The 13,230-nt window shown below is 35.5% G+C and overlaps 1 protein-coding gene across 1 annotated transcript in view; it reads left to right on the top strand.

The window, feature by feature from the left end:
* Positions 1-12,832, top strand: part of ANKRD13C (ankyrin repeat domain 13C) — an 83,872-nt gene extending 71,040 nt beyond the window's left edge. The window contains exons 12-13 of the mRNA XM_028511611.2: positions 1,923-2,023; positions 10,564-12,832. Coding sequence (XP_028367412.1) covers positions 1,923-2,023; positions 10,564-10,694 — 232 coding nt within the window. The 3' untranslated portion in view covers positions 10,695-12,832. The remainder of the gene's footprint in view (positions 1-1,922; positions 2,024-10,563) is intronic.
* Positions 12,833-13,230: the final 398 nt, after the last annotated feature.

Raw genomic sequence — 13,230 nt, 5'->3', positions numbered from 1 at the left:
GAATCACTTAATTAAAGCATGTTAGATCTTAAAAAAAAAAATTCAGTTTTGGAAAAAGTGGGTGGAATGGGAGAAAGGTAGCTATAGTTTACTGTGATAGAACTGAAACTTCAGGCTCCTCACTAAAGTAGGGGATGAATTAAAGCCCCAGGCTATTTTCTTTTCATAGTTCCTTCTCTACCAGTCTGGCCTAATACATTAAAACAAATTATGATAGGAAAGAGCAGGACCTACTTCTGTCTACAAAGTCTCTATATTTCTTATACTCGCCAATAGCCAAACCCAAGAAAAGTAAATAGAATATACTCTACAGTGCTCAAGCCTTAGATCAGAGATGGAGCTAGACAGTTCCCAGAAGATGTAGAAAGGGAGTGAGCCACACAAATCTGCATTATTATCATATCTTGGACTCAATTAACTAAAAAACGTACCAGATTTACACTCTAATAAAGAAGAAATGTGATCAATAATAGGATGCTATCAATTTTAGGAGTTATCCCAATTTCAGAGATGCTAATATGTGAAAAAACCTGGGTGTATTAGTACCTATAAATGCAGCATTTATAATGATTTCCCCTGAGAAAAGTAAAGTAAGGAATATAGCATATAAAGGCCAGACCAAAAATACCTTTCTAGAATAAAACATAGGTGAGAGAAAGAAGAAAATTCTTTGTAAGTGCTATAGAAAAACATTAAAAGAATGAAATGAGTAAAGTGGATCACTCTAGATGAGATGATAGTAAAATGAAATGAAAAAGATATTGTAAAGCTAAGGAAATAAATGAAACATAAATAGGAGTATTGCAAAGCAAATACTTTAGTAACAACAATGAATAGAATAGGCATGGCAAAAAATTAAATTTTGATACCGCATAGTGAATGCAGTGACAGAAGAGGTTAAAGTAATTAGAGAGATACTATTTATTTATGGGGGACAAAGATAGTTCAACATAAGGATCCTTGGTGTTCCACTTATATAAAAAGTCTCCAAAATGCAACCAAAATAGCATTCTAAATATGAAAAAAGAAAATTTCTCTGTAAGGAAAACAGAATCTGTAGCATAATGTTAGGCTTTAAGAAAATTGATGAGAATAATAACTAACAGTAATTTTCCAATGAAACTATGTGACTTTTATTTTCATTAAGAAGCCTAATGGCATTCAGGCAGAAATGGGTAAAATACAGCCTGCTCTTACATTTCTTCACATGTTAACATTTCTGAGGCAAAGAAAGTGTGATCTCATAGTATACCTAGCTGAAATATCATTTACATATCAAGGCAGTTAAAAAAGAAGAATTCAAGAAATCTAGCAGTGATGGGTCCTTTTTGAAAGAAAATAGTACTACTTGAAAATGAAATCCATTAAACCAAAAGATGAAAGGAGAAGCTACAGTATAATGCAGTACTGAATGCTAGGAGAGATTATGAAATTATAGTTCAGAGGGAAAGAAATATAAACTGAAATTTTATGCCAGCCAAATTTCTCTTTCAGAATGCAGAAAAGATACTCGTTTATCAAATCTGCAAGAAATCAAGGAATACTAAGCACACAGAATCCCTTCACATGCATAAAATTGACAGTGATACCCAAATAGTGGAGCAAATTAAAGAACAGGGGAATGTATAAACTTTAGGAAGAAGATGGGTGTAATAAGCCTTGAATTCATTTAAATATAGACCTAAAGTCAAGCAACTGTGGAAATTATGGCTGCACAATAAAATGTAGAAGTTATAAACTTTGACATGGTAGAAAGAATAATAAAAACAAAAATTTCAGGAGAAAGAAGGAGGTATCATTTTGTCATCCTTATTATCTTAAAGTTGGTAATAATGTCTGAGTTTGAAGCTTGTGGTTATAAAACAACATAAGGATGTAAAGAAATCCACTTGAAAACATTTTTTTCTTCTTCCATTTTTCAGAATATTGAATGTTTTGGAAGTAGTAGCTCCCTTCAAGCACTTTAACAAGCTTAGAGAATTTGTTCAGATGAAGCTTCCTCCAGGCTTTCCTGTAAAACTAGGTAAGAGAAAAATTACTTGTAATTTCCATATTTATTAGAAATATGGAATTGTTTACTAACAATTAATAAGATATATGCGGCTCACTGGCATAGCTCAGTGGAGTGAGTGTGGGCTGAGAGCCAAAGGATCCCTGGTTTGATTCCCAGTCAGGACATATGCTTGGGTTGGGCCATGTGAGAGGCAACCACATATTGATACTTCTGTCCCTTTAAGAAAAAAAATATGCTATCAAAGCATATTAGATATATGCTTTGAAGGAAAATGGATTTCCTAGTTAAAAATTTTTTAAATTTTGGTAATGACATGTTTGATATTCATCTGTCAAATATATAAAGTGTCTAATGAGAGTTCTAATTCTACTTGATCTAAATTAAGCGTATGGGGTATGCAGATACTTCATACAAGAGGGTGTTGGTGAACTTAATGATGCACTGTGATAATGTCTTTAATGTGAAATATGGAGACTAGATTTTAGTAGACTCTGAGTTTCTGAATAGTCAGAGTGTTCCCAGAGTCAACACAACAGTCACTATTTATAGATAAAATGATACTCATTCAATTTTCAAATATTTAAACTTAATTTTATTTTAAGCAATGATCTTTAGAAACAGCAAACTCTCTTTTTGTACATATTTATCTTAACTATATCAGAAAATTGGGAACAAGAGATTGTTAAAAAGGTACTTTTGGAGTTTGGGCTTATATTTAACATTCATTTAATCTTTAGAGAGTGTTCAATACCACCTATCAATCCAGCCATCAGATATTTAATGAGTGCTTGATATGTGACAGATGCTCTTCTAGGGATTTGAGACTGTAAAAATCCCTGCCCTCCTGGTGTTTACATTCTAGTGGGAGATAAAAATAAACATATAGTAAATACAAGCTTTATATAATTCCTCAGATATATTTTGTCTTGCTCCATTCAATATTAACTGCATCTCAGAATAATTAGGCCAAATGCTTTACTCTGAGAAATAATGCTTTCATTGCTAAAAGTTAAATGAAGTACTCTTATCGAAGTTGCAAAGCATTTTGTGGATTAAAATGGATTTTAAAACATGTTTTCAAAATGTCACTAGATTCCTTTAAAAAAAAAAAACACTGGGATGTCTACTTAACATCCCAATGTCTACCTGAAGGAATGGTTAGAAAACTAAAGCAATAAAGAGCTGTGTGTTGGAGCTATGGAGAGGGACTGTTATGTGAGCATTTCTGCAGAAGCTTAAAATCCCACTGTAATTTTCTATAGCTAGAAAATGGTTCAAACATTGGACTCCTTCTTTCTAGGTACTTTAAGAGGCACAGTGACAAACTACACTAGACGGCAGCAAAGTAATACATGAGATTCCCGTACTTTTCAGACCCCATATTCAATATAGATATGTATACAAAATAAATACTTTGATTATGTGGAAAGGAAAACAGCCTACAGTACTTCTTTGAAGGAATTTCTCTGATATAGCCTGACATTCTTCTTCTTTTTTTTTTTAAGATTATATTTATTTTACTATTTAGAGAGAGGTGAAGGAAGGGAGAAAGAAAGGGAGAGAAACCAATGTGTGAAAGATATATTGATCTGCCCCTCTCACACCCCCACAACTGGGGACCTGGCCTGCAACCCAGGCATGTGCCCTGACTGGGAATCAAACAGGTGACCTTCCGGTTCACAGGCTGGTGCTCAGTCCACTGAGCAACACCAGCCAGGGCTGTAGCCCAAGATTTTATAAAAAATATATTTTATTGATTATGCTATTATCCCATTTCCCCCTTTATTCCCCTCTACCCTGCACACCCCCTCCCACCTGAATACCCTCCCCACCTTAGTTTATGTCCATGGGTCGTACATATAAGTTCTTTGGCTTCTATATTTCCTATACTATTCTTAAACTCCCCCTGTTTTATACCTACCATTTATGCTACTTATTCCATGCCTTTCCCCCCTTTTCCCCAACCCCGTTCCCTGCATGTGATCCCCTCCATGTGATCCCCATTTCTGTGATTCTGTTCCTGTTCTAGTGTTTGCTTAGTTTATTTTTGTTTTTGTTTTTTTTTAGGTTCCATTGTTGATAGCTGTAGAGTTTGTTGTCATTTTGCTATTTATATTTTTGATCTTCTTCTTTTTCTTAGATAAGTCCCTTTAACATTTCATATAGTAAGGGCTTGGGGATGATGAACACCTTTAACTTGACCTTATCTGGGAAGCACTTTATCTGCCCTTCCATTCTAAATGATAGCTTTGCTGGACAGAGTAATCTTGGATGTAGGTCTTTGACTTTCATAACTTCACATACTTCTTTTCAGCCCCTTCTTGCCTGTAAGGTTTCTTTTGAGAAATCAGCTGAGAGTCTTATGGGAACTCCTTTGTAGGTAAATGTCTCCTTTTCTCTTACTGCTTTTAAGATTCTCTCCTTATCTTTAATCTTGGGTAATATAATTCTGATGTGCCTTGGTGTGTGCTTCCTTGGGTCCAACTTCTTTGGGACTCTGAGCTTCCTGGACTTCCTGGAAGTCTATTTCCTTTGCCAGATTAGGGAAGTTCTCCTTCATTATGTTTTTTTTTTTTTTTTTAAGATTTTTATTTATTTATTTTTAGAGAGGGAAGGGAGGGAGATAGAGAGAGAGAGAAACATCAGTGTGCGGTTGCTGGGGGTCATGGCCTGCAACCCAGGCATGTACCCTGACTGGGAATCGAACCTGCGACACTTTAGTTCGCAGCCTGAGCGCAATCAGCTGAGCTACACCAGCCAGGGCCTTTATTATGTTTTGAGATAAATTTTCAATTTCTTACTCCTCCTCTTCTCCTTCTGGCACCCCTATGATTCAGATATTGGAACATTTAAAGTTTCCCGGAGGTTCCTAAGCCTCTCCTCATTTTTTTGAATTTTTATTTCTTTACTCTGTTTGGCTAAATGTTTATTTGTTAATTCTGTTTCAAGCTATTTAAGTTCTGGTTTCCTTTTCATTACTGTTGGTTCTCTGTGCCTTTTCCTTTATTTCACTTTGCATAGACTTCACTCTTTCCTCTATTTTGCGACCATACTCAACCAAATCTCTGAGTATCCTGCTTACCAGTGTTTTGAACTCTGGATCTGATAGGTTGGATATCTGTTCATCGCTTAGTTGTATTTTTTTCTGGAGCTTTCATCTCTTCTTTTCATTTGGACCATTTTTTTTTGTCTTGGCACACCTGTTATGTAGTAAGGGTGGAGCCTTAGGTATTCTCCCTGATGGGGCAACACATGTCCAGTGTATGTGGGGGAGGGGTCTGAGAGGGAACAATGCTGCTTGTTTAACTCTCTGCGGGCTTTCAGTCACTTCCCCCACTACCCACAAGCAAATTAGGCCGTTTTGGTGCTGATTCCTGGGTGGGTGGATCTATGTACATTCTAGGACTCTGTGGGTCTCTCCAACAAACTCTCCTGTGAGGCTGGGAGTTTGTTTCTCCCGCCGCCTCACCCCCCACAGGTTTTTTCAGTTAGAGGTTCTGAGGCTTTATTTCCCTGCACTGGAACCCTGGGTTGCTTGGTCTGTCTCGCTCCCCAGTCGTTCCTCCTGGCTATTTACATGCAAATGTGGGACCAGCTGCTGCCTTGCTGCAAGTCCTCTTCATCTAGCTGCCCATCTCTGCCCCTCCTACCAGTCTGGATGAATGTTTTTTCTTTAACTCTTTGGTTGTTGGATTTCATATAGTTTGATTTTCTGTCAGTTCTGGTCGTTTTTTGTTTTTAAATTTGTTGTTGTCCTTCTTTTGGTTGTATGAGGAGGCATGGTGTATCTATCTATGCCTCTATCTTGGCCAGAAGTCTGTTTCTCTGTAGCCCAATATTCTTAACAAGGGATTGAAAATCTTTTGCTTATATACTTATAGGTATGAAATTTGCATACCTATCTCGTTCTCGTCTCTTCGTTGTTCTTTTTAATTAACCTTGTAAAACTCCAATTCTAGGTCAGTTAAATCTTCTACCACTTCTGTTTCAGTATTCAGGCTAAAAATACAATTAAGGGGAAATTTATAAAAACTTGGAAATTGTTCTTTTGACAACTGCATGTTTTCAAAATCAGCTAGAGCTTTATTTAACTGTTGATTATGAATGATCTTTTATCTCATCTGCTGCTGCTTCCATTTTGCTTAGAGGCTAAACTTGAATCTCTTTACCCATTCCCATCTCTTCTAATACTTACTCCCATAATCTAAACAGAGACCATTCCCATAGTCTCTTTAGTTACAAAAAAAGAGACTATCCTAAATGAGACTTTCCTCATTACCCCCATCCTGCATACAGACTTTTGTGTTTCAGTCTTTATCCTTTCCTTGTCTTTTCTGTAACGATGAAAGTAGTGTCCCTCTTACCCTGAATGACCTCTTCATTTGTATTATAGGTCTATTCTCCCAGCTCTTTTAAAAATCTTGCTTTACCAGTCTCCCCATATTTCTCTCTTATCTTTCAACTCCCCTTTTTACTGACTTTTTCCTCTTAGGTTTAGGCTTTGTTCACATCTTTCTCCTTTTAAAATTCAACCAACCAAATAAAATAATCCCTTTAATTTCACCCTATCCAGCAGTTGCCTTTTGATACAGACCCCAGCTTGTGGGGTCCGCCACATTGTGGATGAGACTAGAGAAATTCACACAGATTACCAAGTCCTGTGGAGGAAAAGGGATGGCATGGCCACTCTCTCAAGGGGAGAGCGCCCCAACCCTTGCCTTGACAAGCTTTTATTGGGTTCAGTTTGCACAGGAATAATGCTCATCAATCATTGTCAAGCAGAAATAATTAAACAATAGATGACATTCAAAGAACTCTGAGGCCTTATTCTGAGTCAGGGTCAGACAGTTAAAAGGGCCATACAACTTTGGAGAACAAATTCATTTCAGGCTTGGACCTTTATCATTTAAATTGAGGGTATTAGCAAAGTAGGTTTCATAGAATTTTATGCATTCTTTCTTAGGCCTGATCGCCTTAGGGAGCCCACCCTTTCTAGCACAGGGCTACACACACTTCCAGCATTGTTTCAGGCTTAAGTCAGGCAGGGGAAGTAAGGCAGCGAAGAGATTAGGAAACTTCTTGCAGACAGAATAAGGACTCAGGCTGTGTCAAAGCTGAGGAGTGAGGGTCCATCACCCCCATTTTCTATAGTCCCCCAAATCCTTCTCTGGGGGGCCCCGTGATTGTGCTTGTCTTAGGTTGTTGCCCCCTTGGGGAATCTTACCTGTCATTGGCTTACCGATCAAGCATTGTGGGCCAGGAAGGGTGAAGAAGAAGGAGCAGAAGCAGCGCCCCTGCCAGGGAGATAAGCTTTGTCTCCTTAGTGGCTTTTAGTTTGAAGGTCACTCACTCAGCCTTAGCCACGGGGCGGGGGTGGGGGGGTGGGGTGCGGTTTACAGCTCCTGAAACCAGCCAGGGAGGTTCCCAACAGCCTTTAATCTCTACTTTTCATAGCCAGTCTACTTTGAAGTCTATCTTTATCTCTCCATTCTTATTTTCTATTTACAATTATATTATAAAGGGTGAAAGTACAGGGACATAAAGGAAGGCAAGGTCTCTCAACTTCACTTGAACTTATAAAGTAATGATGCCCAGGAGCCTGTGATAAGTTAGTTATATGTAATGTGTACCAGGACAACTAATAAAGAAGTTACACTAGGAGACATATTCAAAAACACTGTAGAGAAATAAAAATGAAATTCTAGAAAATAGACAAGTAACCTATAGTAAGGCAAGAAAGCAAAAAAAGAAAAAAGAAAGAAAACAAAAATGGCAGGCTTAAGTCAATATGTGGATATTTTCATTAAATGTAAATAGTTAAAGAGACTTTAAAAGATAGAAATGGACAAAATGGATTTAAAAATGTGACTGAACTATATGCTGTCTTTAAGAAACTCTTCAAATATAATGATATAGGCAAATAGAATGTGAAAGAGAAATGGAAAGAATGTATGAAAGGGTAACAGGACTAGCTGTATTAATATTACATAGAGTAGATTTCAGAGCAAAGAAAATTACCAGAGACAGAGAGGGATATTATGTAATGATAAAATGGTCTGTACACAAAGAAGAAAAACAATTCTAAATTCATATACACCAAACAGAAGATCTGTAGGATAGGTGAAATAAAAAAATAAAAGAAAAATTCGAATACTTATAAGTGATGACTTCAGTACCCTTTTCTTAATAGTTGATATAACTAGACAGAAAATCACCAAGGATGTAGAATAACCATACAACAACATACACCAAAGCATTTATAGACCAGTTTACCCAACATCAGCAGAATGTACATTCTTTTTTTTCTTTTAATCAATTTATTCTTTAAACTTATTTGTTTTTATTTTTGTTCAACTATATTTGTCCTCATTTCCCCCCATCACTCTCCCCTGCCCCACCCACCCCCACCTCCCACATTCATTCTACCACCCCCCCCCCCCACCCTGTTGGCTTTGTCCATGGGTCCTTTAGACATTGGAGCATACACATTCTTTTCAAGTGTCCTTGGAAACATATGCCTAGATAGGCTCTATCCTGGGGCCATAAGACAAACTTCAATCATGTAAAAGAACTGACAGTCATTCACAATAGAATCAAACTAGATATTAGTAATAGAAAAGTAACACGAGAATCTCCAAACACTTAGAAACTAAAGAACATTCTCCTAAGTAATTTGTAAATCAAAAGTGAAGTCTAAAGTAAAATAAAGGAATATATTGAACTAAATGAAAATGAAATTGCAGCATATCAAAATTTGGGGAATATATCTAAAGCAGTGCTGAGAGGGAAATGTATAGTACTAGATAAATACATTAGGAAAAGCGGGGGAAAAGGCCCTGGCATGTGTGGCTCAGTTGGTTGGAGCATTCTTCTGTCACAGAAAAGTCCAGGTTTAATTCCTGGTCAGGGCACATACTGGGGTTTCTGGTTTGGTCTGTTGGGGTGCATAAAAGGAGATAACTGGCAGATGATTCTCTCTCACATCAGTGTTTTTTCCCATCTAAAATCAATAAAAAATATATCCTTAGGCAAGGATTTAAAAAAATAAAGTGTAAAAATTTTAAGGTCCTACCTCAAGAACTTAGAAAAAGAAGACCAAAATAAACCCAAAGCAAGAAGAAGAAAGGATATAATGAAGCCTAGAAATAACTGAGAGAGAAAACAGAAAACATATTGGGAAAGCCTGTGAAGCAAAGAGCAGGTTCTTTGAAAAGACCAATAAAATCAACAAATTATTAGCAAAATGATAAAAAAGAGAAAACACAAAATACCAATACGAGGAATGAAACAGGATATCACTGCAGGCTTACAGAAACCAAAAGTGTAGCAATTGCAGGAAGGAATGAAAGGAAAAAAGGGTATTCAGAGCAGAAAGGAAGAAATAAAGCCTTCTCCATTTGCAAATGACATGATTCAGTAAATGGAAATCCCAAGATTCTACCAAAAAAATTGAATTAATTGAGTTTAGCAAGATGGCAGGATACAAACAATAATCACTTGTATTTTTTTTATGTTAGCATGAACACATAGACACCAAAATTAAGAATTAAATGCTGTTTATAATTGGTAAAAAAAGAGAAATATTTAGGTGTAAGTCCAGGAAAAATGTGCAATATTTGCATGCTGAAAATTACACAAACTGATGGAAGATCTAAACAAATGGAGAGGTGTACCACGCTCATGGATTGGAAGACTTTCTTGTTATGCTATATTTCATCTGCTAAAACTTAAGCCAAAATATGTTGCTACTCTGCTCACAGCATCCATTTGCTTTCCATTTCATCCAGAGAGAAAGCCAAATACTTTTCCTGGACCGTGACCCCACTCGACCTGGTGCCTTTTTTCCTTCTGACTTTATCTGCTGCTAATCTTCTGCCGCCACACTGGTCTCCTAGCTGTTCCTAGAATAAACCACTTTCTTTTTAGGGCTTTTGTACTTATTCCGGGAATTTTCTTCCTTCCAGGCAACTGTGGGATGTTCTTATTTTTGGTCTTTGCTAAAAGGCCACTTTATTTAAAGTTTTTCTTTGAGCACCCTCTTTAAGAACTCTTATCCTCAAACACTGGGACTCCCTATCTCCCTACCATGCTTTAGTTTTTCTAGATATGTAGGCACAATTACTTTTTTGCTTATTTGTTATCTCTGTCTCCCAACCAAAATATAATCTCCATAAATACATGATGTTTTTCTTTTATTTACAGTTGTATATCCAGTGACTAAAATTTTTTCTGAAATATAGTAAATATTTAGGCTTTGTGGGCTGTTTGGTTTCTGTCACAACCACCCAACTCTTGGAGAAGATTGGGAAGCAATGAGACCTTGAAATTTTGATGTAATTCTTGATGCTTTGTTTTTTTTTCTCCTCACCAATAGCCAAATCCTTCCCCCAAACACACACACTCAGTAATAAACATGTTAGGATCGGTCTGGTGGTTGAACAAATTTTTTTTTTTTACGTTAAAGGAGTATAGATATCTCTAATAGTATTCTGTAGTCTGTAAGTAGATTAACATTTCATTTTACAATGTTATTATTGATTGTCCTCTAGATATACCTGTGTTTCCTACGATCACAGCCACTGTGACTTTTCAGGAGTTTCGATATGATGAATTTGATGGCTCCATCTTTACTATACCTGATGACTACAAGGAAGACCCGAGCCGTTTTCCTGATCTTTAACTGACGTGGAAAATGATGCCACCTAACCAAGGAAAGCAAGAGAACGCAGACCTCACAAGTGAAGCAGAGTGGAAGGGACACATACTTTCAGTGAAGAAAAGGGAATTACAGGAATTGACACATCAGTAATACGATATGAAATGGGCCTCTAAGAAGAATCTCAGCTAGTTTCCTGATGTGCCATTTTCAGTCTTTTTAAAAATATACATATTATAGTGTAATAGTTTGACACCTTAATGACCCTAAGTACTTCTTATGTAAAACAGCTATGAGTGCTGTGATTTGTTTTTAAAATTTTTACACTTCTTGTTGAAATATATATGCATATAAATATATCTATAGTTATATCTAAAACACTCCTGGACCATTAACATAAATGTCTTAAGAGATATGGAGTCCTTTTACACTTGTCATCTTATATTCAAGGTGACATTTATAAATATTCCTTCAAACTTTGTTTTCATAAAATGTAAACTATGTAACTTTATGTATAGTTCAGTAATTTGAATGTTTGTTCAATATAATGAACTAGAAAGGAATGCAATTTTCTGTAGATGAATGAACCAAATGGTACCCATTAAACAATTGCATTTATATGTTGCAATACATTTCAGAAGGAGCGTTCACTCTGCAGGGAATAAGGTACCTCCTTTAGCACCTTAGTGCAATTCATTGTGGTGCTATTTGTTTTTACCTGAATTCTTTCTTCAATGGAAAATGTTTGTTACTAATCTTCCTTTCATAGAACTTCTATTTTTTTTTTTCTAAACTTGAGTTTTAAAGTCTTTTTTTGTGTTCATAATAGGGTATGGTCAGCATGCTTAAAGATAGTCCTCTTCCAAATCTCAGCACTTTAAAAGAATTCCAAAATTTTAAACTTGTTCCTAATAAGTACATATCATTCTGATTGTTTTGTTTGTTTTTAGTGGAATAAGGATGCGTGTCAGTTTTAAGCAACAACCCACATTTTGGACATCCCTACATATTTAATGCTTTCAAAGTTAGGTAAAAACATTTTTATATGCTAACAAAATTATATTTGTTATAAGTTAAATTCCAGAAATGTACACAAGATTGATAATTCCTGTTTATTTTTTTAGTCACAAAATATTTATTGGTTTTAATTATCTTCAAAGTGTTAAAATCATGCATTACTCATTTTGCACTTAAAATTTTTCATGTTTGTTCCAAGATGGTTTAATGGTCCAAGAATGAAAATAAATTAGGGAGAATAATGTATAACAGTCATAATATGTTATGTTGTATTAAAGAAGTTAGCTAAAGAGATGATTTTAAAATGTATCCTGATAAACATGTCAGAATGTATTTGTCAGGTTTTTTAGAGTGACCAGTAGTTTAAACTTTTTCCAGGATTTTAAATAATTTGAATGAATTTAGAAACCTTTATTGAAAAGATGATTATTTACAAATCCAAAGCATCAATCATAAGATTTTTATAATAAACATCTTTAAAGCTGCATCCTCCATGCTGATAACATATTACATTGCATATTTTGACATTGTATTAAATATATTTTATAATGAAGAAAAATAATCATAGTTAAAAATTCAAAGACCAATTACTTACTACCTGATGTGGGTCTGTTGAGTTTTGTGGAAAGAGTTGGTAAACCCAGACTAGGTTTATTGAGTACAAATTGATCCCAATTATTTTGGGAATGCTTACAGATCAAGTGACTTAGAGATTGAATTGCCCTGTCATTTATTATGTGAGGTTTGAGACACTGAACGGCAGTCATCACTGTCGCTTCTAGGCTTTCTTTGTGAGAATATGATATACTTTCAGGAATAAACTATAGGTTTTTTAAAATTAGTGCAGACAACTTAGTGGGAAGAAAAAAAAAACATGGTAAATTGCAACTTGGAATTTGTCAATGTCCTGAAAGCTGTGAATATTTTGCTGGGGTACACTGGAGATAGGAAAACTACTGAAAACTTTTGCACTTCAATTTTGTTTTTAACTCTTATCTTTTTCTTTCATAAAGAATAGTATAAAGAGATGATCCATTCCAAATGTCTTTTATTTCATCATAAAGGACAAGCAAATGTCAGTATCTCTTATGATGGTCAAAACAAGGAAGTTATTAATGCAAATAAACTTTTCACATTAGACTTTTCAAAATGTGCCTTTTAATCCAGTTAATCATTGAAACTATTATATGCTCTGTTTCAAGGAAGTAAATCAAAACACCATATATTTTAATAATTCCACATGAAAAGTGATATTTTGTAATGTAGGTCCTTAAAATTGTATATGCCTTGTATTTGTGATTGAAGAAAGGTTTAATCTTGAGGGACTATGAAATTGGTCACCTTAAATGGCTATTTTGAAATGCTCGACATTCCTGCCACCAGTGTGGTATCAAAAGGAGATGTGATTCTTGTCTTAAATAATTCCTTACAATTTGTTTCAGTCTGTAGATATTCATAGGGAATTGTCAGAATTCACAAAAAGGAAGCATAAAGTAGATGCTCTGATTATTGTGAACTTAGGATCATATGGTGGTCTGGAAAT

This window comes from Phyllostomus discolor, chromosome 5, assembly GCF_004126475.2.
Source record: "Phyllostomus discolor isolate MPI-MPIP mPhyDis1 chromosome 5, mPhyDis1.pri.v3, whole genome shotgun sequence".
NCBI lineage: Eukaryota > Metazoa > Chordata > Mammalia > Chiroptera > Phyllostomidae > Phyllostomus > Phyllostomus discolor.
This window is presented reverse-complemented; position numbering and strand designations above follow the sequence as displayed.